General features: G+C 41.7%; 3 protein-coding genes across 4 annotated transcripts; 2 read left to right on the top strand and 1 right to left on the bottom strand.

Moving 5' to 3' along the window:
* Positions 1 to 1,777: 1,777 nt before the first annotated feature.
* Positions 1,778 to 7,541, bottom strand: LOC105018178 (aromatase). 2 transcript variants are annotated; one of them, XM_020056521.3, is made up of 10 exons: positions 7,486 to 7,541; positions 5,581 to 5,752; positions 4,860 to 5,010; positions 4,556 to 4,710; positions 4,235 to 4,411; positions 3,975 to 4,089; positions 3,613 to 3,727; positions 3,280 to 3,442; positions 2,957 to 3,198; positions 1,778 to 2,813 (listed from the first exon to the last, which is right to left on the bottom strand). In XM_020056521.3, the coding sequence occupies exons 1-10, from the start codon at positions 7,504 to 7,506 to the stop codon at positions 2,577 to 2,579; spliced, it is 1,548 nt and encodes a 515-aa protein (XP_019912080.2). In that variant the 5' UTR covers positions 7,507 to 7,541; the 3' UTR covers positions 1,778 to 2,576. The 2 variants fall into 2 exon arrangements, with proteins under 2 accessions (XP_019912080.2, XP_019912079.2); XM_020056520.3 differs by having other exon boundaries at positions 2,957 to 3,442.
* Positions 7,542 to 8,660: 1,119 nt separating this feature from the next.
* On the top strand, positions 8,661 to 17,878 carry LOC114828672 (gliomedin-like). Its single transcript, XM_029115010.2, has 4 exons — positions 8,661 to 9,951; positions 12,709 to 12,760; positions 17,243 to 17,359; positions 17,646 to 17,878. The coding sequence occupies exons 1-4, from the start codon at positions 9,436 to 9,438 to the stop codon at positions 17,876 to 17,878; spliced, it is 918 nt and encodes a 305-aa protein (XP_028970843.2). The 5' UTR covers positions 8,661 to 9,435.
* A 57-nt stretch (positions 17,879 to 17,935) lies between these two features.
* Positions 17,936 to 22,742, top strand: LOC105018179 (gliomedin). The gene is made up of 6 exons (XM_034288156.1): positions 17,936 to 18,082; positions 18,921 to 19,013; positions 19,124 to 19,666; positions 19,944 to 20,069; positions 21,742 to 21,892; positions 22,221 to 22,742. The coding sequence occupies exons 3-6, from the start codon at positions 19,204 to 19,206 to the stop codon at positions 22,675 to 22,677; spliced, it is 1,197 nt and encodes a 398-aa protein (XP_034144047.1). The 5' UTR covers positions 17,936 to 18,082; positions 18,921 to 19,013; positions 19,124 to 19,203; the 3' UTR covers positions 22,678 to 22,742.
* Positions 22,743 to 23,103: the final 361 nt, after the last annotated feature.

Raw genomic sequence — 23,103 nt, 5'->3', positions numbered from 1 at the left:
AATGACAGCAAGAATAAATCAATAGTAGTTCAATTAAAGTCACATGGAATCCAGCTCTGCCAACCGGACACTCAATCAGGCCACAACGCAGCCACCTAGCCTATCATTTAGCACTAGCAGCCACTGTCAAACCACATTAGTAACAAAAACCCTGACCAACAGAGAAAAACAAGTAGAAAGTGGAGACTTATTCAGTGTAACTGACGGCTGGGGCCCAGGTGATGGCAAACGAGTGGATACCTGCCTGCCAGCGCGGTCGCCCCGAGGGAATTGCATGAGTGGAGATGGCGTGGAGCTTGATAGCCAGTCAGCAGGTGCTTTAGCGGAATAGCTGACGATAGACGTTAAAACGAAATAGTGGTATTCCAGAGAAGGAGACAATGTTGGAAAACCAACAGCAGTATATTCAAGGACAGGGCAAAGATGGTAGACAGGATCAGAATGAGTACTGCCGCCATCAGGTGAGGTATCCAGTTGGAGGAATTCACAGCAACGCAGTCCAGACACGGATAATAGCAGATGACAGATGCACCGGCAGAAGGCAACACAATAAACAGCAAAAAAGCAAGTGAACGATGAGAGAAGACAGCCAGCAGCGGTTGAAAAGAGTATCACCCTATAGAAATCACCCAAATGGCGCTGATCAAAAGTTTACATACCCTTGAATGTCTTTACAGACACATAAGGTGACACATACACAGGTGAAAATGGCAATTAAAGGTGAATTAATTAACAGAATACCATCCCCATTGTGAAGCATGGTGGTGGCTCAAAGATGTTTTGCGGGTGTGTGAGGTCTAAAGGCATGGGGAATCTTGTGAAAATGTATGGCAAGATGAATGCAGCATGTTCTCAGAAAATACTGGCGGACAATTTGCATTCTTCTGCACGAAAACTGCACATGGGACGCTCTTGGACCTTCCAGCACGACAATGACCCTAAGCACAAGGCCAAGTTGACCCTCCAGTGGTTACAGCAGAAAAAGGTTCTGGAGAGCCATTACAATCTCCTGACCTTAATATCATCGAGCCACTCTGGGGAGATATCAAACGTGTGGTTCATGCAAGACGACCAAAGACTTTGCATGACCTGGCATGCAGAGGCATTTTGCCAAGTCGAATGGGCAGCTATACCACCTGCAAGAATTCAGGGCCTCATAGACAACTATTACAAAAGACTGTACACTGTCATTGATGCTAAAGGGGGCCATACACAGTTTTGAGAACTAAGGGTATGCAGATTTTTGAACAAGGGTCAGATATTTTTTTCTTTGTTGCCATGTTTTCTTTTATGATTGTGCCTTTATGCTATGATCTACAGTGGAATATGAATCACCTAAGAAATAAAAGACATGGGTTTTGCCTGCTAACTCATGTTTTCTTTACAGGTGGTACATATTTTACCAATTCTCCAAGGGTATGCAAACTTTTGAGCACAACTGTATGACCTCAGTATTTCTTGAGTCCTAGATATGCTCTAATGGTCACCATTATAGACATTGTCATTTGTATCTCTGGTACAGAGATAGAGACCCCACTCACTTTACAGGTCCCAGATTCAGATCCATGCCGAAGCGTTTCAAATGTACCTTAGTCAGTGACCGATCATCAGTTCTCCTTGCTTTATTTCACAAACAGGACGTGTCTAATTTACCAGAATGCTTGTCGTCCTTTCATTGTGTTCATCAATTTGTCCAACACCATTAATTATGTGAAATGGAAGATGCAACACTCAAGACAACAGTTATAAAGACATTTAAACAAAATTCCTTGTTTTTTATTGAGTGAACAGCTACAGTAGTCGTGCACATGATACAAACAATTAGTTGAACATTGTGATGACATGAAATAGAAAAAAACATTTATGTGGGTTTATGCTTCTGAATTTACAGCTGTTGAATGTCTACAAAATACAGTGGAGTAGTAGCGTCAGTAGAATAATTACTGGCTATGATTTTTAATTGTGGAAGAGCAGGCATCAGTAGGATGGTAACCAGTGCTTGACTCAGGCTGGAACGGCATACCGGTACTTCTAATGTTAGGCAAAAGAGCCCTCCGGGATGTTTGGAATAGGCTACTTTAATGGAGCAAGCCTTAACACATTAGTTCCTGCACTCATTTCATCCCAAGTCAAATGCTGATAGTAACAGTAAAGTATGAAATTATGGAATTACCACTGACCAAAAAAGTAGGACTGTAACCTGGTTCTATATGCGTTTGTGCTGTCGTAGAAATATGTATATACAGTGTGTATGCGTTAGGTCAGTGCTGGTTCTACGTCAATAGTTAAGCTCCAGTGGTAAGAGTCTGGTGACCAGGCCATCATTCTGGGCAAGGCCACGATCAGGCCGTCCTCTGTTATGGTGACATGTAGTGGTGTTGTGATCAGGCTGTGTCAGTTCTGGGTATGAACCTTGTGTAGTGGTGTTGTGATCAGGCCGTGTCAGTTCTGGGTATGAACCTCATGTAGTGGTGTTGTGGTCAGGCCGTGTCAGTTCTGGGTATGAACCTCGTGTAGTGGTGTTGTGATCAGGCCGTGTCAGTTCTGGGTATGAACCTCGTGTAGTGGTGTTGTGATCAGGCCGTGTCAGTTCTGGGTATAAACCTCATGGCAAAGCTGTGTTTGTCCTCCACAGGGTGCTGTGACAAGTTGTTGGTCTGCCTGATGCTGGCCAGCGTGTTGCCCTGACGAGGACACACCGTGTACCTGGATAACAGTGTCACCAGAACAGCCTTCATCATCACCATGGCGATGTGTTTGCCCACACAGGAGCGTGGGCCGCAGCCGAATGGCTGAAAGAAGCGATTGGGCACCTGATTAAGAGAAGGGAAGGGTGAAAGGTGTCATCAGGTTTGGGATTCAGTCGTCAGATTTCGTGTGGAACCAAGTAAGCCACAAGCTGATTTTATAGACTTACAACAAGAAGAGATGTAGGACCACCCAGACACACACTTACAGTTTGGTCAAAGTTCTCCAAGCTGAACTCATTGGGTTTGGGGAAAAACTCTGTCTTATGCATAAGTCCTATGTTGAGGATGATGTTGGTTCCTTTGGCAACACTGATTCCGTCGATGATGTCATCTTCCAGGGCCTTCCTCATGGTGAAGTCCACCACAGGGTGGAACCTCATGGACTCATTGATGAAACTCTCCAACACTCTGAAGTTCTGGAAGTCGACTGTGAGCACATCTTTACCCCCTGGGAATAGGAGGGGATAATATTGTACAAAGCAAGTTGTGCTCTTTGCTGAAATGGAATGAATCCAAGCACCTGCATCACCTAGAACAGTGTGGATCTCCTCTATGACCCTCATCTCCACCTCTGGGTTCTGCTTCAGCAGCAGCAGCATGAAGAACAGGCTGATGGACAGAGTGTCTGGGGCCGCGATGACCATCTCCAACACACACTGTCTCACGTTTTCTGATGACAGCTCCCCGTGGTTCTACAGAGAGAAGCATGGAGACACACACACACACACACACACATCAAGGCCACCATGAAACCACACAGGCACAGACACACACACACATTACAAGATCAGGAGGCTTTGTCAATTAAATGAATACACCAGCTTATGATAAATAATGATTTCATTAATCAGCAGAGACCCACCTGAGCAAATATGAGTTCAGATGTGAAGTCAATATCGTCATCAAGCTTTTCAGATTCAAGAATGGCTTTTCTTTTTCTCTCAATGAGGCTTTCCATTGTGTCCTGAAGTGTCTTACTAGCAATGAGACAGTGAAACACTACATTAAAGTCAAGATCTGTCATTTGTGCAATTCCGTCAATAGCAAGTACAGGTGGAAAATATTTTGGGAATGTGGCTTTAAGTATGACAAAACATTCAGAAGGTCAGCAGTGTTACCGAAACAGAAGTATAGTAGCTTATGCAAACATTCTATTTATGATTTTAATTCCACAAATAGTTTTCCCCCAGAAATAATCTGATCACATCCAAAGTGTGGACCTACGCTGCTTGCTGATGCTTTTTGTACATCCAGCCACATTTGAAGAAGATATCCGGTTGGATCAGAACTGTTTGCCAGGTGTCAAAGTAGTGCTGGATCTTCAGTAGCAGCTCCTTCTCTAAATCACAAAGGCCCAGCCAAACTGTCAAAAGTGGCGTCCTGTAATGTGTTTAAGACCTCGACACACGAAACAGACATGAACACTTCTCGCTCTGTCACACACACACACGCGCGCACACACAACCCCCAAACACAGCACTGACCATTGAGGGGGACCCTGAGGAACAGCCTGTTGGAGATGTCCACTACAATACACCTGAGCAGGTTGAGAACATCTACATGTCCTGAGGGGTCTGTCATCTCCTGCAAGCACTCCAGGTGTCTGTCTGTGGCACTCGTGCAGATCCCTATGGTCCGCTGCAGGCCAGGACCGGTCAGGGCTGAAGCAAGAAGGTTCTGGGATCAGTTCTTACTGCTGGATCACAATGAATACGATAGTGCTGACAAGAGGCCCTGGTCCTGGGACTGCACACGGCCACAAGAAAGCGTATACGATACAACTTCGGCAACACGAGACGGTGTACCTTTGGCAAAGTATGTCCTCAGTTTTTTCCAGAGCGGGACGTCGCTGTTGAAGATGACGCCTCTTCTGTACATTCCGATACACTGTAGTCCCCGTTTGCTGGCAAATCTGGCTGTGTAGTTGGCACTTTTCAGGACGTGGTACACCGCGGAGGACCTGCACAATAAGACATGATTTGCATCCCAAAAAACCCAGTGAACAAACTGGCATCCTATTCTATGGAGTTAGGCACTAGGTAACACAATTCTATAACATTCTGTGATGCATGAAATGTTTTCAAACAGTCACATTTCAAAAGAACCAACTTGCTAAGAATGAGAGTCTCTTCTCCATTGATCCAGACGCGGACCATACTCCCATATTTTTTGTTGTAGTAGTTACTGGCGGTTCCTATCCCGGTCCAGATGAATCTAGCATAGGAGAGGACAGGACCCAGGCCGGCCCAGAAGAAAGGACCTACCAAGGACATGGACACAGAGAGAGAGAGACTGTGGAGGGGACTGCTTCACGCAGTTTTACAATAACAACCTCTAGATGATTTACATGATCGACCAATGTCTTTCTAGTTCGGATTTGGCATTATTTCAAGGTTCATCACATGATCATCCATCGGAAACAAATCATTGGTCAGTAAGAAAAAATAAGAATGACAACCTATTCCAGCCATGATCTGCTGCTGGCCTGTACACCTGATATTGATTGGAACTGTGATTGGTGGGGATTTGTCTGAGACATGGTGAGGTCCCTTTTAGACAAGAGGACATCCATTTTCTGGAGAACCACTGTATTCTGTTTTTTGGAGGAGCTTGGAAATTTCAGTAGGGTGACCATGTGGCCAAAGAGCACTTTAGATAGAAACAAATACTTTTTAAATACTTCACAAATTCCCCAAAAAAGATTTCTGCCTCAGAAGGTTTCATTATCACATTATCAGAAATAATATTTTTTTGTCAGTGACAGTTGATCGACAAAGAGAGCCCTGTGGAGATGCATTTCTACACCTCGTACATTCATCGTTGGTCCTACCTGGTATGCGTGGCTTCTTTATAAGGCTCCAGGCAGTGATGAGGAGGAGACCGACCAGGAACAGCAACAAGGCCGTTGCTCCGGTCATAGCTGCGTCTGCCACTAGTTTGGCTCCTCTTCCCGTGAGGAGGTCTGGAGGCTGCCGCGTTCGACGGGGGAAAAAGTCCTGTTCCTAAAGCCACAAGTATTAAGTGGATGTATTATTCTCCCCCTGTGGGAGAAGGCCTGAGTTCTGTGGGTATGCCTCGACGGATAAAGGTTTAAATTAAAACATGAATTGCTACACTTGTCTGCGCATCACCAAGGTGAATGTGTCTCTCCGAACAGGTCCAGAGCAGCGTGTCTTCTAACATGATGGTCCCTGCTGATTGAATGTGTTGGAAACAGGCTTATATGGTATTGAATTCCCAGAACCACCCTGTGTACTCTTCACGTCCTAAATGGCACTTTATTGCCTATCAAGTGAACTATTTTTGCTTGGTAAATAGTAAAAAAAGTAGTGCGCCAAAAAGGGATTAGGCTGTCATTTTTAACACAAGTTATTCAATAGTCAAAACAAAATAGAAGAGAAGCCTTAAACCCCTTGAAAATCCTTGCTCTTTTCATCCTTTTTCCAGACTCACCAGACCTTGTTTCATGGGCAGGGTAACCAAAACACACCCCCGTTCTGCGTTTCAAGCCGAACATTTGGTGCTTATTGCCCATGTCTTACCAAGGCTGGAGTTATTAAATTCCACATCAAAGATTGTATAACCTAAGAATGCCAGAGAAAGACAGGTGTTGCTCTTAGTCATCTTATCGTAATGTTGTTGTTTCATTATCTAATGGAGGACCTTGGTCAGCTTTGATGTTCCTCAGAACGTGTCCTCTAAGATACAAGCTGGTTTGAAATAGAACTGTACAGCTGTGAGTGTTATTTCCTCCTCATTCAATAGTTGTTATTATGCTTCTTTTGAGCACTATCCCTCAAAAAAGTATTTTGTAAGTGAAAAGAAATCACTTCTAATAATTTATACTTCCAAATAAAAATGTCTGCCTTTTTCTATAGGTATTTTTATAATTAAGTGAAAGGTTAATACTCACTGTTTTCCTGAACTGCTGCAGTCCTAAACAGTCCCTAACCTGGGTGCTGTCTGTGTGGGTTGTCTGTGTAGCCCCTGACAAATGCCCCAGTTTCATCTCCCAGTTAGTTTTAAAGATGATCTGCATTCTTTTTTTTTTTCAAATAAATCAGAGACCTCCGAGCTTTTGTAAATCCTTGGTGAGGTTCCAGCTATTTCTGGTTGCTTGGTAACCATCAAATTGGACCTTTAAGTGTTGTTAAATGCCTAGAACATTTCACCAATGTCTATAAAAAGCCAACAATGAAGCTATGGTGCAAGGCCGGGGGCTGAGCTGCTTCACGGAAAAGTATCCCCAAAGATGAACAAAAAACACTTTCAATTTTGGAGTGCATGTCGAGTGGACCTTTATGTCTGAAGCATGACTGGGGTCATTCTAAGTTGAAAAGGGCTCACTTCACCTTACACTTTGTTCGGAAGAAAGAAAACCACTCACTCATTATTAAAGAGGCTTTTCAGGAAGAAATGAATTAAGCAGGTCAGACTGACCCGACTAATTTGAGGAGAAGAATAGAGCTTTCATCCGGCAAATTTATAAAAGGAGATGTGAAGAATGCATTTGCCACTGTATTGGACAGGGACACAGTTATCATAAGAAATATTTATTTACTGAAAAAAAGTTTATCTTTTCTTTTTTTTATATATATAGATAAGTCTATAAATTAATAGCTCAGTGGTGATCCAAGTAATTAGGCCTTATTCAGTAGGATACAGTGTCATTGTCTAAGAGGCGAGTAAAACACCCATTGAACATTAAGTGACAGAGAAGTCTGTGCAGTCTCACCAGCGGATAATGTCTGTCCATAAAGACTGGGTCATTCTAGTTCACTCCCTCTCAACGACTGGTTCATTTGCCGGATAAGACAGAGGCTCAATGACGCTGGAGGACTTGGTGCTGTGGCCAGATTTGGCACAATGGCAGAGGGAAAAAACATATTTGTCTGCCTTTTGGTTGTCATAGAGACAAGGTGTCAACTTAGAAAGGGCTTATTGAGAGAACCTAGTCACATGACTTGTGTTCACAAAGGGTTACAAGGCAGGAGAGTGCAGATCCACAGGACAGCTCCTGTGGGATCAAGCCCCGCCCCTAGTCCGTAACATTTTATTTAAAATGATCTGAGGTGAGAACAATCTGTGATCAGCCCCCTACCTGAGAGTCTTTGCGAATACCACCTACAGAAATAGGTTCTACTACAGGAACGGGATGTTCCTGATGGTCAAAGGAATCGTCTTACTGTTATAGTTCAACTGTACGTATATTTAACTGCTATTTAGATTTTTTTATGATGACCTGGCCAAAGGCATTCGAATGCAAGATAAATAGATTGCAGGTAGATTGTGGTAGACTCTGATAGAGTTTCATGGTTTCATGGTTTATTTGTCAAATGCACCGAACAACACAGCGTCATCCTGCACAATGACATTCTTGTGACATGGCACCATGGCACAACTACGTAGTGAGATTTAAGAAGAAAAGTATATAAGCAAAAATATAACTAGACAGAAGATAATAATAATAAATTAAAGCAACAATATACATAACAATGTACACTTGCAGCAGTTTAAAAAAGAGTACTATAAACTAGCAGCAGTCTGGGTAGTATTATTGATATAGCAGCAGTCTGGGTGGTATTACTGAACATTTAGATATGGCAATATGACAATAATATACATACAAATTTTAACTAGCATCAATGTTGAAAGAGTAGGATGGGGGAGTATGAACAGTATGGTAGAAGCATTGAGTATTATACAGCTCTGGAAAAAATAAAGAGACCACTACACCTTTTTCTTTCCTTTCCAAAAAAGTTTAAAAGAAAGGTTTTGAGTGAGGAACAGAAGTGTTAGGGTCTCCTAATTTCCAGAGCTGTATATACAGAGCTGTATGTTTACATCACAAGAACCTGGCATTTTAACATGAGTGTGTAGACTTTTAATATCTACTGTACATTTGAGTGTAATATGCTTATGAATGGTACATGCAAAGGAATATTCTAATGCCCATTAAAAGTAGCTGAAAGTACATCAGAGCGTCTGGAATGTTCATGTGTGATCTGCATGATCATGGATCAGTTGACAAGCAAATATTTTGTTGTTTTGCTGTTAAGAGGTAGACAGAGGTCAACACAGGCATTTTGGATGTTATTAAAGCTATGCTGAAGTGTGGGCAGCATGGTTTTCATTGAGGGGTGGTGTATTCTGTAGTCACTGGTATATCCAAAGAATACTTTCATTGTTCTGCCGAATCTCTTGATATTTGCCATTTTTCAAGCAACATGCACTTTGCTAGAAACTAACCAAGAATACCACAATGAGAATATGAAATCAGAAGGATCCAAAAGCTACTCGTAACTGTAAGCAACTGCTTGCATGCCAACTCACACATATGGTTATAGCTGTTCCTGAATCAAATAACAGACATGGTGACACTGAGCTATTCAACAGACATTTCCAGAGTTACGTAATCCATCTTGGTTTAGACCTTTCAGCAGCATTGCTACAGGCAGCCTTTCTACCGATTTCCTCAGCAGCTTTTCCATTTTATCTAATTATTTTTCATCACGCATTTTTTACCAGGCAATATAATACACTGTCTGTAACAGAGCATGTCAGTGCCTTTGTGGACGTAAGAGCCTGAGCCTGGTTCACTGTCATTGCAGCATATCCATTGTGTCTCCACCGGGACCAGCCATCCTGTTGAAACACTCAGGATTCAGCTGCATAAAGCTGAAGGATGGGGGATGGCCAGCGTGGCGGCATCCGTCCGGGACTCCCGGGGATGCTTCGAGTGTTTTTGGTGGGGACGTGTGCTCTGACGGTCCTCGGCACTGCCAGCTTGGTGTTCCTCCTCGTGCAGCAGAGCCACCTATCGGCACGCCTGGCCCAGCTGGATCAACAGCTTCAGGCACTCTCAGAGACCTCTGGCACTGGGCTGCAAGCTGCAGGTTCACCTTACAAGGCCAGCGAGGAGCCTAGAGACGATACTTCCAGGGACTTCGCAGATGACCCTGGGGTGCTGACAGCACAACACCGGACCAGGAGGAATGTAGTTGACGGGGTTTCACGGAGCAGGACAAGAACCCCAGGAGAGGATGGATCTCCTCACAGGACAAGAGAGGCTGGAGGAGAGGAGCTGGACAGGAAGCAGACACCCTGCAGTAAGAGGAGCAGTACCAAAGAAGAGAAGACACACAGACAGCAACGTGAAGATAGAGACAGGATGATGATGCTGACAAATTCCCTGGTCCAGGTATGAATCCTCTGAAATAATTACTTTGTGTGTGACAAGGTGATGTTGACAGGTAATGAGGGTGGACTCTCTGGGTCCGCTTCTCTTTTATCATTTTATTTTTTTCAGGTTTTCCAAGCAAACCTCCCCCTTTTTTTAAAGGTCCATTCACTGTGCTTTGGATACGGAGATGTTGAAGTGCTATTCAGCACATGTTATTAGACTTCCAAAATGTTTCCTTGGATTTATTTCACAATACATTTAAACTGTTGTTCAAAGAAGAAATTATGTTATATGATTTAAGACAGTGAAATGTAGCTCCTTTGAGCTTTTTCCTAAGTTTTTTCCTAAGTTCCTTCTTTTAATATTTATATATATATATATATATATATATATATATATATATACACACACACACATATACACTCACCTAAATGATTATTAGGAACACCTGTTAAATTTCTCATTAATGCAATTATCTAATCAACCAATCACATGGCAGTTGCTTCAATGCATTTAGGGGTGTGGTCCTGGTCAAGACAATCTCCTGAACTCCAAACTGAATGTCAGATGGGAAAGAAAGGTGATTTAAGCAATTTTGAGCGTGGCATGGTTGTTGGTGCCAGACGGGCCGGTCTGAGTATTTCACAATCTGCTCAGTTACTGGAATTTTGATGCACAACCATTTCTAGGGTTTACAAAGAATGGTGTGAAAAGGGAAAAACATCCAGTATGCGGCAGTCCTGTGGGCAAAAATGCATTGTTGATGCTAGAGGTCAGAAGAGAATGGGCCGACTGATTCAAGCTGATAGAAGAGCAACTTTGACTGAAATAACCACTCGTTACAACCGAGGTATGCAGCAAAGCATTTGTGAAGCCACAACACGCACAACCTTGAGGCGGATGGGCTACAACAGCAGAAGATCCCACCGGGTACCACTTCACTACAAATAAGAAAAAGAGGCTACAATTTGTACGAGCTCACCAAAATTGGACAGTTGAAGACTGGAAGAATGTTGCCTGGTCTGATGAGTCTCGATTTCTGTTGAGACATTCAGGTGGTAGAGACAGAACTTGGCGTAAACAGAATGAGAACATGGATCCATCATGCCTTGTTACCACTTTGCAGGCTGGTGGTGGTGGTGTAATGGTGTGGGGGATGTTTTCTTGGCACTCTTTAGGCCCCTTAGTGCCAATTGGGCATGGTTTAAATGCCACGGCCTACCTGAGCATTGTTTCTGACCATGTCCATCCCTTTACGACCACCATGTACCCATCCTCTGATGGGATGTGGTAGAACAGGAGCTTCGTGCCCTGGATGTGCATCCCACAAATCTCCATCAACTGCAAGATGCTGTCCTATCAATATGGGCCAACATTTCTAAAGAATGCTTTCAGCACCTTGTTGAATCAATGCCATGTAGAATTCAGGCAGTTCTGAAGGCGAAAGGGGGTCAAACACAGTATTAGTATGGTGTTCCTAATAATCCTTTAGGTGAGTGTATATGGATATATACAAATACATGGATAATATATGGATTCTAAGTTATTTTATTTTCAGGTGGACTTAGGTTCTTACCTGCTTGTTGGAATATTCAATAGCAGTTTTACCCAATTCTGTATAAGCTTGTGGCATCTCCAGGACTAGTCAGTCTTTGGATTGTGTATGATAACTGCTGTTTTTCCAAGGTTGAATAGTACGTTTCTGCATGAAAACAAAGATGTGTGCGAAAATCTATTACAGTTATAAAAGGCAAAGCTGAATGATAGAGTCCATCCAAAGGTTTTAGTACTGAAGTTGAGGCAGGCATACCTGCTCTATTCAACACACCACTCTGATTTGTCAGAGACATTCAGCTCCGGAAGAAATTAAGAGACCACTGCACCTTTTTCTTTCCTTTCCAAAAATGTTGAAAAGGAAGGTTTTGAGTGAGGGACAGAAGCATTCAATATTCAGTGGTCTGTAAATTTGAACCCTTCTTTTCCTCACTCAAAACCTTCCCTTTTGGCCTTTTTTGCAGTGGTCTCTTAATTATTTCCGAAGCTTTTAAAGCCGCTGGCACAATGCCATTTCTATACTGACAGACTGCATTGACTCTCCTGAGCTGTATGTCAGGTGGATTGCTTACTGACTGCACGTACATGAGGTGAGTCTCAAACTCTGAATGAGCGTGCGAAGAGCTAGAGAGCACCACTGTTGAACTCAGTTAGGTTTCCATAGATTGTACAGTATTGAGAGAGGAAGACTGAATCCGCAGCAGTGTGTTTTCTATTCCCGTTCCATATGTTCATTCATTCACCCAGATGACAGAGGATACATCCCCAACTGCATCCTATCACCCCTATACACTGTGATACTTTTCATCCGAGTCTTCTGGCCCTCAGAGGACAAAGGTAGTGTACTTCTTAGGTAGGTTGCCACGGTCATTGCCAAGGCATTTTTCCAAGCTGCGTTTCCTGAGGAAGCAGAGGAAGCACTGAGAAGTGCCTCACTAACCCGGGTCCTTGGCTGGACTACAGAGGCCGGCGAAATGTCTACACTCCTGTTTCAATGTCACAGGAAACAAACGCCAGGCAGCTGAATCTGCTCAGACAGGCAGTGGAAATCAAACACTGCGTCAGGGTGTTGTAATGTACACTTTAATTAAAATTGAATGAACTCAGATTAATGTTGTTTCTGTACAACTCGGAACTGTGAATGTTTGGAAAATTTGTTAGAAGTTAAGCTTTTGTTATAGTAATTTGACTCCACTGTTTTACTTTCACCTTCTGTTTCAGATGAAAGTCTTACTGGATCTATGTAACCAAACAGAAAGGATTTGTTTGTCAGGTATGTTACCTCTTCTTATAGCTAGGGCCCACGAAAGACTGTTGTTTTAGGGGAGTTATAATGTAGTCTTTGGATATACGACATGTCTTCAACAATTTGACATTAAAAAAGAAATGCTTTAGTATTTCCATTGTAGTCCTCTTGTTAACACAATATTTAACTATTCCAAGATATTCATCATATTCCCTGTCTCTCCATACCTTCTCAGATATTCCCTGTCTCACCATACCTTCTCAGATATTCCCTGTCTCTCCATACCTTCTCAGATATTCCCTGTCTCTCCATACCTTCTCAGATATTCCCTGTCTCTCCATACCTTCTCAGATATTCCCTGTCTCTCCATACCTTCTCAGATATTCCCTGTCTCTCCATACCTTCTCAGATATTCCCTGTCTCTCCATACCTTCTCAGATATTCCCTGTCTCTCCAAACCTTCTCAGATATTCCCTGTCTCTCCCAACCTTCTCAGATATTCCCTATCCCTCCTATGGCAGATTTTGTAAATGTCATTTCAAATATAATCTTACATTTGTGATTCATAATATGCTAGTGAAATAGCTATGTAGTAGTTATGTTATAAGCTGTTTTATCACCTACAAGCTTGTAATAAATTATCTCGAGTAAATTATATTGGTTTTCTGAATAGTTCATTTATAGTTTATAGTTTCTTATTTTCTATTACTTTTCTGGGAGAACTCACAGACGAACCTAAAGCGTGCACAGAGTTTTGACCACATTATTGATCGTTGCGGTGCCCCTCATTCTAGAAACATACATCAGTCATGACATTAAAGACCGTAATACACAACAGGACAATTAATATATATATATATATATATATATATATATATATACACCTAAAGGATTATTAGGAACACCTGTCCAATTTCTCATTAATGCAATTATCTAATCAACCAATCACATGGCAGTTGCTTCAATGCATTTAGGGGTGTGGTCCTAGTCAAGACAATCTCCTGAACTCCAAACTGAATGTCAGAATGAGAAAAAAAAGTTGATTTAAGCAATTTTGAGCATTGCATGGTTGTTGGTGCCAGACGGGCTGGTCTGAGTATTTCACAATCTGCTCAGTTACTGGGATTTTCACGCACAACCATTTCTAGGGTTTACAAAGAATGGTGTGAAAAGGGAAAAACATCCAGTATGCGGCAGTCCTGTGGGCAAAAATGCCTTGTTGATGCTAGAGGTCAGAGGAGAATGGGCCGACTGATTCAAGCTGATAGAAGAGCAACTTTGACTGAAATAACCACTCGTTACTACCGAGGTATGCAACAAAGCATTTGTGAAGCCATAACACGCACAACCTTGAGGCGGATGGGCTACAACAGCAGAAGACCCCACCGGGTACCACTCATCTCCACTACAAATAGGAAAAAGAGGCTACAATTTGCACAAGCTCACCAAAATTGGACAATTGAATACTGGAAGAATGTTGCCTGGTCTGATGAGTCTCGATTTCTGTTGAGACATTCAGATGGTAGAGTCAGAATTTGGCATGAACAGAATGAGAACATGGATCCATCATGCCTTGTTACCACTGTGCAGGCTGGTGGTGGTGGTGTAATGGTGTGGGGGATGTTTTCTTGGCACACTTTAGGCCCCTTAGTGCCAATTGGGCATGGTTTAAATGCCACGGCCTACCTGAGCATTGTTTCTGACCATGTCCATCCCTTTATGACCACCATGTACCCATCCTCTGATGGCTACTTCCAGCAGGATAATGCACCATGTCACAAAGCTCGAATCATTTCAAATTGGTTTCTTGAACATGACAATGAGTTCACTGTACTGAAATGGCCCCCACAGTCACCAGATCTCAACCCAATAGAGCATCTTTGGGACGTGGTGGAACGGGAGCTTTTTGCCCTGGATGTGCATCCCACAAATCTCCATCAACTGCAAGATGCTATCCTATCAATATGGGCCAACATTTCTAAAGAATGCTTTCAGCACCTTGTCGAATCAATGCCACGTAGAATTAAGGCCGTTCTGAAGGCGAAAGGGGGTCAAACACAGTATTAGTATGGTGTTCCTAATAATCCTTTAGGTGAGTGTATATTACTGCATCAACCAAGCAAATTGTATTATTTCAGCTGCATCTACCAGGCAGCGCTGCCGCTCACACAGGCATATCAATATGTAACTGTATCAACCAGACAGTTTTTGTTTTTATTACTTCGGCTGCATCAACCACGCAGCTCTATACGTAGTAATTAACTGTATCTACCAGACAGTTTAAATTAATATTGCTACATCAACCAGGTAGTGCCATGTGTTTTTTTAATGTATCAACCAGACAATTTTGATTAATATAGCTTCATCAACCAGGTAGCTCAATGTATTTTTTTACTGTATCAACCAGACAATTTTGATTAATATAGCTTCATCAACCAGGTAGCTCCATGTATTTTTTTACTGTGTCAACCAGACAATTTTGATTAATATAGCTTCATCAACCAGGTAGCTCCATGTATTTTTTTACTGTATCAACCAGACAATTTTTATTAATATAGCTTCATCAACCAGGTAGCTCCATGGATTTTTTTACTGTGTCAACCAGACAATTTTGATTAATATAGCTTCATCAACCAGGTAGCTCCATGGATTTTTTTACTGTATCAACCAGACAATTTTGATTAATATAGCTTCATCAACCAGGTAGCTCAAACAGGCGTTATGCGCATTTAATTATTGGCATGTTGGTTACATCTTGGATCAATTCACCAAAGGGAGGGTGTCACCCCACTGAGGAACAATCCTTCCCATCTACGGGCAGAGGGTAACTGACTCTAACACAGATCATTAGTAAAATAGGTGTCTGCTTTACCTTGCTTAGGTGAGCTCAGCAGTCGGAAAACCTCCGTTCGTTGGCATAGTCAGTTGAACCCAGGCCGTGGCTGTGCCCTCATGGCCGGCTCGCCAAATGAATGCAGTCAAAACTCTTTGTCCACTACTTTAGGTACATCCGTGAGTTCTCACAGAAACCTAAAACATAATAGGCTATGAACTATAAATAAACTATTCAGGAAACCAATATTATCGACTTGAGAGAATTTATTACAACCTTGTAGGTGATACAACAGTTGTTACACATAAAGTGCTCAGAAACATATGACTGGTGTTCAACCTCAGTGCAAGACAAAAGTGTATGACAACGAAATACAGTTTAGGAATCCTCTTGCAATGAAACATGAACCAACTCCAAGTTACCTCCCCCTGACCTCACTGACCATGTGTGGGTGTGTCTATTCTTGGCTTAGGGCCTATCTGACATGTCTAATTCAGCTCCTCCATACCTGTCTAACCTCCACCCTGTGTGTCCAATCACATGCCACCACTGAACTGTCAGTACTACACAAATGTTTCTGTAGGGACTGCATACAGGTTCTAAGATAATACCTTAATCACCCTATATTAAACCATGAGTGGATCACTCTGTCTAACAATATAATGCCAAGAAGTATACATTGGAATGTGTCCTTAGTTGATAAGAGTGGCTACAATCAATACTAGTCTTGTGATTCTCAGGCTAGTTAATCCAACTATAACTAGGCTGACTGATCAATCAATCAATCACATTTATTGAATTTCAGTGGCTAGGAAAAACTCCCTAAGAAGGCCGAAATTTAGGAAGAAACCTAGAGAGGACCCAGGCTCAGAGGGGTGACCAGTTCTCTGCTGGCTGTGCCGGGTGAGATATTAAGAGTCCAATTGAAATAATTAATAAATGCATGTGGGCTAAATCCAGAGTCTATTTAAATGTAGACTAGGTCAGAAGTATGACCAGATGGACAAGGACAGGGACAGCAACGGGCCCCCAAACCAGGTACTCTGCAGGTGTGGACCAGGACCTCATGTCCTCCTAAAGTTTAAAACTCAGAACAGAAAATGCATTCCTCATATCAACGATTTATAGTGGAGAAGGAGAACTTAGTGGGGAAGGAGAACTGACCCAATCCCCCAGCACAATATTATAGCAGCGTAAGACCTTGGGACTGAGACAGATGGTGAGACAGATGCATTTTCTTCACAGAATGCGCTTATAACAGAATTATTATGCAGCTGGTGGGTTCATGTCTAGATGGCTATATTCTAAGACACAAAATTAATCAATTTCAGTAGTACAATATGAATCGCAAATGTAAGATTACATTTGATAAGAAAAATCACAAAAAAAGTAATGTGACATTTACAAGATCTTCCACACTCCATACCTTCTCAGATATTCCATGTTCCTCCATAGCAGCCGTTGATCCTCCATTTTGAACAGTGAAGAAACCACAATTTAGTATATTTTTATACAATATGCATGAAAAGAAAATGTGTTAACTGTTACTTTTATTTTTCAGGCCAATCATGTGTTACAAATCACATTGTACCTACATACATACATACATAAACACACATGCCCAATCAAGAAAAATATCATAACCAAATCTAATTTGTACTGCCATCACTTTAAAGGTATTACAGGTGTGGATGGAAAGCCCGGAGTCATTGGTACAAATGGCCCACCAGGACCACCAGGACCACCAGGACCACCGGGCCTTCATGGAATGGCCGGGAGACGAGGAAAAAAAGGTAAAAGCCTGGTGATGGCAGTTAGTACAGGCCAATACAGGCAACGTATGTAAATGTAAACCCTCACAACTGTCAGTCTGTTAAAGGACTGAAATGTAAACAGTATGCCTTTGTGTGTGATTTATTGCCCTTTGGTAGTTGGGGAACGTCATTCAGATCCAACACCAATAGTTCTACACTGAGAAGCATTTCCTCCAGGGTTCCTGAATGTGGTTGTTTGAGAAATCATTGCGCATTAATCCATCCATAACACATGTAATTGTAACCTTGTGCCTGACACTCCCAGGACCCCCAGGAGAGAGGGGAGAGCCTGGGGGGAAAGGAGACCCAGGACCCCCAGGAATGAAGGGCGAGACTTACAATGGAGTGATTATACAGGGTAAGAAACGATCATTTGCATTCGGTCTTGCATTCTGTACCTGTACCTTACTCTCCCTGGGTGAAGGAGCTGTGCACTTTGAACAGATGTCCAACAGTGACTTAGAGGAATTGATTAACCCAAATGTTCAGCATTTGTAATTATTCCCCTTTAAAGTTACGTTGCATCTCAGAGAGTCCTGTTAAAAACCTATGCATCGTTCGTGTGTGAAGGGCCCCCGGGTCCCCCGGGTCCCCCAGGACCTGCCGGGATTCCCGGTTCTTGTCCTCAAGGGTTCCCGGACCAATTAAGAGACAACACTGTGCAAGCTCACATTCGCCGACTCAACATTTCTGATTCTGGGGGTGAGTATGCGTTGCTGTCAGAGATTCAGCCAAGAAACAATTTAAAATCTCTATACTACGTCTTTCTAATCCAGCCACATATAATGACACGTTGGATGTCACCTCAAGAGAGAAAGTGAACAGGAGTGTGAGAGTACATCTGCATTAGGATTATATGTGTGGTGAGTATGATGTCCAATTTTTGGGGGAGTATGGTGTCAGAGTCCATGCTTAGTAAGCGCATTTCTCCTCACTGCCAAAAACGCTGCCGTTTTTTTCTTCTCTTTTCCTCAGTGACAAAATGACTATTCAGGCCAGCTGACAGCCTTGCCTGGGCCTGGGACGAGATAATCTTAGATGGGCCCCCCACGCCCAGATCTCTCCTTTTTCCTTGCTCTTCCTCTCCTCTCCTCTGCTTTTCCTCTCCTCTTCTATATATATAAATGTAACTGTAGTCTCATTGCAATGAGAGTGACACTACGAGCTACGTTCCTACAATTCCCATGAGCACTATTCCATATGTGTTAGGACTATTGCCTTGCGCACCAGTGATCGACAGCATGAACAAGCTCACCATAGTCAAATTTAATAAAATACAACGTAATTTCCCAACAACGAAATCCTGGCTAGTGAAAATGCTGAGTGGCTAATAACTTTGGAAAACCACTAGCCACTGTGGCAGGTGAGCAAACAAGTTAATGTCAAGCGCTGCAGACAACACTGTCTCGTTAGGGGAGCAATGTGACAATGAAGCTCCCTCTCGTCAGGTCTCAGAATCCCTCTAATGAACAAATACACTCGCATGCCTTCTTCTCCACTGAAAAACACTGTGGCCTGTGGCTTGTTCTGCACTCTTTAGCTTCAGTACGCTCAGTCCCAAAACATGACACCTTGAATGTCAACGAGACCACTGGACCACACATCCACCCATCCAATGGGTTTGACTCAGAGGGTGAGTACACCGTCAGAGGTTTCACTTACCAACAACCATTTACGATTCCCATGTGTGTCCGTGCCTTCAGCTTCACCACAAAACCCATTTTATTTTTCTTCACACACTAGCCTCAGAAAAGCTTTCCAAAAAGCATGTGGAAGAAGCAATCAACACAGAGAAAACTGTCCCACAGGATGTAGAAAAAGCAATGTACAGACCAACAACTGATGCAGAGGTTGTGGCAAGAGCGTCATTGGATAAAGAGAATGTGGAAGAAGCTAATTACAGACCGACAACTGACAAAGAGGTTGTGCAAGAAGCAAATTACAGACAAGAAAATAATAAAGAGATGGTGGAAGAAGCCAATTACAGACAAAAAATGGACGGCGAGATTTTTAAGGAAGCAAATTACAGAACAAAATCTGTCTTAGGGGTTGTAAAAGAAGCAATATACAGAACAACAACTGACACAGAGATTGTGGGAGAAGAAAATTACAGACAAGAAATGTATTCAGAGATTGTGGAAGAAGTCAATAAAAAACCAAAGTTAAACACAGATATTGTGGAAAAAGCTAATAACCTAGGAAAAACTGACATAGCCATTGTGAAAGAAGTGCCCTCAAAAAAAAACAACACTGAGATTGTGGAAGAAGCATATTTTAGGAAAACTGGTAAACAACTATTCAAATCAATATTGACATAGATAAAATATTGAGACTTCTTATAATTCTAATTCTGCTTATAGTTGGTTGCATTATTTTTAACCAGAAGTTCATGAACTTTTCAATGTTCCCTTTAATGAAAACAAAGGTAGTAGTTTTCTGTATATTGAGAATGTTACTTACAAGCAAACCCCACAAAGGTGTATCAATGAAGATGTTTTGTGCCATTTCAAACACTGCTTCAAAATTATTATATTCAATATGTATTTTCCTTTGATATCTCTAGAATGCATTATCAAAAGCATAACATGCTCCACAAATGTCATCAAAATGGAAACTACATTTGGTGTTTGGATGCAAGATGCTGCTGAGGTAAATGATGAACAAATGTGGACGGCAGAACACTTTTCAGGTAACTTTGGCATTTCTTTTATATATATTGAAATCTGGAAAGAATTGCAAAATCATCAGTTTCTCTGGTTTTAATATTCATAGGTATGTGTTTGAGTAAAATGAACAGTTTTGTTTTATTCTATAAACTACTGACAACATTACTCCCAAATTCCAAATAAAAATATTTTCATTTAGTGTATTTATTTGTAGAAGTGGTCAAAGTAATCCAAAAAAGATGCAACACATTCAATTAATTTTTCAACAACAAAATACTCATGTTTTAACTTAGGAAGAGTTCAGAAATCATGATTTTTAATCACAGCTTTCATGGGTCTTGGCATGGTCTCCGCCAGTCTGTCACATTGCTGTTAGGTGACTTTATGCCACTCCTGGCACAAAGATTCAAGTAGCTCTGCTTTTTTTGATGGCTTGTAACTTTCCGTCTACCTCTTGATGAAATTCCAGTGGTTTTCAATAGGGTTCAGGTCTGGAGATTGGGCTGGACATGTCATGGTATTGATCTGGCAGTCCTCCATCCACACCTTGATTGACCTGGCTGTGGGGCATGGAGAATTGTCCTGCTGGAAAAATCTATTTTTAGAGTTGGGGAACATTGTCAGAGCAAAAGGAAGCAGGTGTTCTTCCAGGATAACCTTGTACTTGGCTTGATTCATGCGTCCTTCACAAAGACAAATCTGCCCGATTACAGCCTTGCTGATGCATCCCCAGATCATCATCAATCCTCCATCAACTTTCACAGTGGGTATGAGGCACTGTGGCTTGTAGGCCTCTCCAGGTCTCTGTCTAACCATTAGACGACCAGGTGTTGGGCAAAGCTGAACATTTGACTGGTCAGAGAAGAAGACCGTTCTCCATTCCTCTACTGTCCAATCCATATGGTCTTTTGCAAACTTCAGCCTGGCTCTTCTTTGCTTCTCAGTGATGAAGGGGCTTTTTTCTAGCTTTGCACGACTTCAGCCCTGCCCCAAGGAACCTGTTTCGAACTGTCCTCACCGTGCACTTCACCCCAGCTGCTGTTTGCCATTCTTCTTGTAGGTCACTTGATGTCATCCTACGGTTGTTGAGTGACATTTGATTGAGTTGACATCATCTCGGTCAGTAGACAGTCGTTTTCACCCTCTGCCAGTCTTTAGTTTTGTTGTCTCCAATGTCTGTTGCTTGACCTTGTTCTTATGAACCGCCATCTTTGAAATGTTCAGGATGGAATTAACCTGACGCTCACTGTATCCCTCTGCCAGTAAAGCCAGAATTGAACCCTTCTTTTCCTCACTCAAAGCTTTTCTTTTCAACTGTTTTGTCATGTTGAATAGTTATTTTTTTATTCAAATTACCTTTGTGGTACTACTTGCACTATTTCTTCCATCCAGCTGGTCCTATTGCAAGAGGATAGTGATGAACACAGCAGTGGTTTTTATACTTTTCCTTGTTAAATTAGATTTGGTTCAGGCAATCACCTAATCAGTACCTCATTAATTAAAATGAGGTTTGCCTGTGTTGGAATTTAACAAACACTGGAATGGAATGGCTGCCATAAATGTAGAGATGCTGATTTAAGAAAAATTAGGAGTGGCCTCTTAATTCTTTCCAGAGCTGTCTATATATTGCTATAATGTTTTATATATTGCTATAATGTTTTATATATTGCTATACCATTTGTATTTTGGCTTCAGGTCGGGTTGTGCAAGAGTACAAGAGTTTTGCATCCTTTCCGGATAGCAGCAGTAGGACCATTGACATCAGGAAATTCCACCAGGGCTGTGGACACGTTGTTTACCATGGAAATATGTATTTTCATAATGCAGGGACATCCAGAGTTGTGAAGTAAGTGTCTTTGTTAAGAAAATGTATTTTTTAAGTTCTACAAAAAATTTATTTTTCTTTACAAAAACAACACTACACATTGAGTTAATGTACGGGGGTTACATAGTATCAGTACTTGTTAATACCCAGGAGAGCCTTGAAGGAGAATTACAAAATGAGACTGTTTGTCGCTAGAATAAACCTTTCTGATTCATGCAGAAACAGAGTACTTCTTTATTTTTCATTTATTCTCCCGGGTAGTCATCATGGAAATGTCCTTGGGTAAAGAATGTTTTTTGGAACCTATACAAGGTCCTCCTGACCCATCCTTAATACTCTGATTTGACAGATTTAATATGAAAACCAGCAGATTACAGACACTGGCCATTGAAAATGCCCTGTACCGGAATCTGACCTATCTCTTTCACAATTCCAAGACATACTTCAAGTTCACTGTGGATGAAAACGGACTGTGGCTCATATTTGCCTCTGATGTTTATGAAACCATAATGGTTGCAAAGTTGGACCATAAAAGATTCTTTGTGTTGTCAGTTGTGAACACATCCTATCCTATACGGAAAGCTGGAAACGCCTTCATAGTGTGTGGAGTTCTGTATTTGACTGACGCCAAAGACTCAAAAGTGATCCACGCCATTGATTTAATGAGAGAGAAAGATTTCCATGTAAGCTTGAATCTCAGACCAACCCATGGCATTATGGCAATGTTGTCATATTATCCTAACAATCAGCTACTGTATATGTGGGACAACAGTTGCTTGAAAATGTGCACAGTACATTTTGCATAGGCCTATAGTCATGAACCTAATGCTTGTCAAGAAACTACAAAAATTGTTTAATGGCTTTGGTTGGAAAATAGGGAATATTTTACCTGTGCCATGAGCTTATCAATGATGTGATCTGTTTATAAAAAATATATTTTTGTACAAGATTACAATGTGATAATTTTCTTATGTATTTTGCATATATAAGCAATAAAATCATATTGGCCTAATGTTATCCAATTTTTAAAGGAGCAGGTGTAAATCCACCAGTTGTTCCCTTTCACAGTTTGACATTGCCATATAAAGCCATATATATTGCCATTCATAGCAAGTCAAGGATGGGATAAAAACATATTCTATTTCACTGCCAGAGTTTTGGGAGGGGAAATTGTAGATTTCCGTTGTAGTTAAGTAATAATGTTGTCGGTGAACAATGTTGTCGGTGTTTAA

The sequence above is a fragment of the Esox lucius genome, chromosome 19, assembly GCF_011004845.1.
Source record: "Esox lucius isolate fEsoLuc1 chromosome 19, fEsoLuc1.pri, whole genome shotgun sequence".
In the NCBI taxonomy this organism is placed as follows: domain Eukaryota; kingdom Metazoa; phylum Chordata; class Actinopteri; order Esociformes; family Esocidae; genus Esox; species Esox lucius.
This window is presented reverse-complemented; position numbering and strand designations above follow the sequence as displayed.

What these genes read in the sequence shown, in the direction of transcription:
- LOC105018178 (XM_020056520.3), bottom strand. Translation starts at nt 7,506, where the DNA reads ATGGACAGACATTATCCGCTG. An exon ending in TGGACAGACATTATCCGCTG is followed by an intron (nt 5,753 to 7,485) that starts GTGAGACTGCAC and finishes TTGTGGCTTTAG; the next exon opens with GAACAGGACTTTTTCCCCCG. An exon ending in AAAAAGCATCAGCAAGCAGC is followed by an intron (nt 3,728 to 3,974) that starts GTAGGTCCACAC and finishes TCTCATTGCTAG; the next exon opens with TAAGACACTTCAGGACACAA.
- LOC114828672 (XM_029115010.2), top strand. Translation starts at nt 9,436, where the DNA reads ATGGGGGATGGCCAGCGTGGCGGCATCCGTCCGGGACTCCCGGGGATG. An exon ending in TGACAAATTCCCTGGTCCAG is followed by an intron (nt 9,952 to 12,708) that starts GTATGAATCCTC and finishes CTTCTGTTTCAG; the next exon opens with ATGAAAGTCTTACTGGATCT. An exon ending in CGGGAGACGAGGAAAAAAAG is followed by an intron (nt 17,360 to 17,645) that starts GTAAAAGCCTGG and finishes TGACACTCCCAG; the next exon opens with GACCCCCAGGAGAGAGGGGA.
- LOC105018179 (XM_034288156.1), top strand. Translation starts at nt 19,204, where the DNA reads ATGTACAGACCAACAACTGATGCAGAGGTTGTGGCAAGAGCGTCATTG. An exon ending in AGCATATTTTAGGAAAACTG is followed by an intron (nt 19,667 to 19,943) that starts GTAAACAACTAT and finishes TGATATCTCTAG; the next exon opens with AATGCATTATCAAAAGCATA. An exon ending in GACGGCAGAACACTTTTCAG is followed by an intron (nt 20,070 to 21,741) that starts GTAACTTTGGCA and finishes TTTTGGCTTCAG; the next exon opens with GTCGGGTTGTGCAAGAGTAC.